The 2,520-nt window shown below is 43.2% G+C and overlaps 1 protein-coding gene across 4 annotated transcripts in view; it reads right to left on the reverse strand.

The window, feature by feature from the left end:
* APAF1 (apoptotic peptidase activating factor 1) overlaps positions 1-802 on the reverse strand; it is a 73,394-nt gene extending 72,592 nt beyond the window's left edge. For all 4 annotated transcript variants that reach the window (XM_018569829.1, XM_018569827.1, XM_018569828.1 and 1 more), the window contains exon 1: positions 665-802. In XM_018569829.1, the coding sequence (XP_018425331.1) occupies positions 665-802 (138 nt within the window). The remainder of the gene's footprint in view (positions 1-664) is intronic.
* Positions 803-2,520: the final 1,718 nt, after the last annotated feature.

Genomic DNA, 2,520 nt, shown 5'->3' on the forward strand with positions numbered 1-2,520 from the left:
TTCGCCAGGATCGCTTCTGTTGTAAAGCCGAGTCGGCTCTACAAGTTTAAACAGACTCCCGGCGGCAAAAGTCGCCGGGAGTCTGTTTAAACAGCCCCGATGATGGCGACGTACACTGTACGCCGTCAGTCACGAAGGGGTTAAACAGCCACGATGCTGGCGACGTACACTGTACGTCGTCAGTCACGAAGGGGTTAAGGCCCTGCTCACACCAGGGCGGTTGCGGAGCAGCGCGGTTTCCGTGCAAATTTTAAAAAGGCGGTTTTGGGCATTTTCAAGGCGGAACACTGCGGTTCCATTGAAAGCAGTATGCAAACCGCGCTGAGTAGCGCTGAAAAAAGCTCAGGGAGCAGTTCGAGCAGGAGGCATTTCGGATCACGTGGAGCCGTGCGGTTGCATGAACGGTGCCCATAGCAATGTATGGGATCATTCATGTTGGCGGATCCGCACGGCCGAACCGCCCTGGTGTGAACGGGGCCTAAATCACATTTACTCATCCCACAAGATCCAAGCTAAATACTATTAGCATCCAAACTGAAAACACAACATAATCCCAATGCAATTTCAAGAAATAAAAAAAAAAACCTCATCACTGTGCTTCCATTCTAGTTTGTTAGTAAGTTTTTCCCACACATCAAGCATCATGAAATTCCAAGGAACTTACCTGACTTTTCACTTTCTCTTCCTCCTGTGGCGTTATAACTTTGTCACTAATCATGTGATCCATGATGTAGGCAGTCCGGATGTCTTTCACCAGGGCAGCTCGGTTTTGAAGCAGCAAGCTGCGACCCCTTTCGTCCATTTTCTACTTCTAAGTTCTTCTAAGTGTAAACCATAACCAATGTCACCTAAAAAAAACAAATATGTAAAAATAAATTAAATAAAGTTACACCAAAAAAATAATTCCTTGGGACAGGAAAATGAACTACAAAATGAAAGAATGAGGATACTAAAAGTGCACGTTTGTAGCTGAAAATGACAGAAGATCAGACTGTACAGTAATATAGTACTAGCAGGTTCCTAGTAAGATGGCCAAACACTCCAAATGAATGGTAAAATCTATGTTCACATACCCTGGCTGGCACAGTGGACGGCCTAGAATCTGAAATTTAAAATGCATTTCCATTTTTGCAGTCAAATTCGAGAAACCCCCACTACATGTTTGTTATGTGTTCCCATTCACACAGCATACCTAAACTGTTGTTTAAATAGCTGTTTGCGTGGAGCAGGATTATATATAGCACAATATAGGCAGCTTCTAGTGGTTGGGATAGATTCCAGTGAGCAGATAAGGGGACAGACTGAGGAACAGTTTTAACATATAATGTCCCCATGTCCTTAACCCTTTGTTAGGACAGAGTCCTGCTCATCTAGTTTACAAGGGAGAATAAAATCTGCCAGCACAGTACAGACAGTGTTAATAATGGCAAACAAAACTCCCCCAGCCCTCTCAGACAGTGAGGACTAAGTAGGATTTCCAGTATAGAACGCCTAAAGTAGGGTACATACGGTATGTATTTCGACCTGTTCCTCATCAACCGCCCAGCATCCCTCAATCAGCTGATCAATGGAGCAGGTTAGAAAATTCTAGGCCGAACGTAGCCAACAGCCAAATCAGCTGATAGCACTGTTCGGGTATTCTGACAGTGGCCAACGGTTCATGCAAACAGCGTAGGATTCGGCCATCAACACTCAACTCATCAACAATCAAGTAAGCCTTTATGGAAGAATCCATCAACCAGCCCGCAGGCTCAACGAAAAAAATAGACACGTGTATACCCCACTTGAGAGAGGTAAGCTGCAATTTAAATTTGTTTTTAAGTTGTGCTATGTGACTAGGAACATGTAACAAATATAAAGTAGATGTTATCCCTATTAGGCTGCAAACGTGCAAATACACTTTAGGGAAACATCTGCTAAGTGATATATATGGGCTGACATTGCTCATTTGAAAATGCTTGTTACCTGGCTGACACACTGATCAAACTACAAAGACCAGGAGTTCTGACTTCAAAGGCTGCATACTTGCAGAATCAAGCATGACATACAGGTAATTGGCATTCTCAGAAAGAGGCGGAGTAGCAACAGGGTACATATTTTTCAGTCCAGCTTTCCTTTTAGGCTCCATCCACATATAGCTTTTCCGGCGTGGTTTTCTATGCGGAAGACCGCGCGGGATGCAAACGCTATATGTGAAACAACTGCACAGCCGCCCCAGTGTGAATGGAGCCTTAGTTTAGTTGAGGTGGTACGACATTTGCCCAATAGCTTTTTTTTAGACAAGGTCTGTCCTTACTGTTGTGGATGCAATGTGCATATACAACCTTATAGGCCTCCGTGACCACAAAAGATGGCTTTAAGCATGGAAAACAGAGTCTGAGGTCCTATTTGTAATGCTGGTTTTAAAATGATAAACAATATTGTTGAGTTCAGATTCGCTGTGTATTTCAAGTAACATGTTTTACAGGAGAATAAGCATCACACAAAAAGAATATATTTGAAGCATATACACCTTAATAA

This window comes from Nanorana parkeri, unplaced genomic scaffold, assembly GCF_000935625.1.
Source record: "Nanorana parkeri isolate BGI_ZX_2015 unplaced genomic scaffold, ASM93562v1 scaffold1406, whole genome shotgun sequence".
Taxonomy (NCBI): domain Eukaryota; kingdom Metazoa; phylum Chordata; class Amphibia; order Anura; family Dicroglossidae; genus Nanorana; species Nanorana parkeri.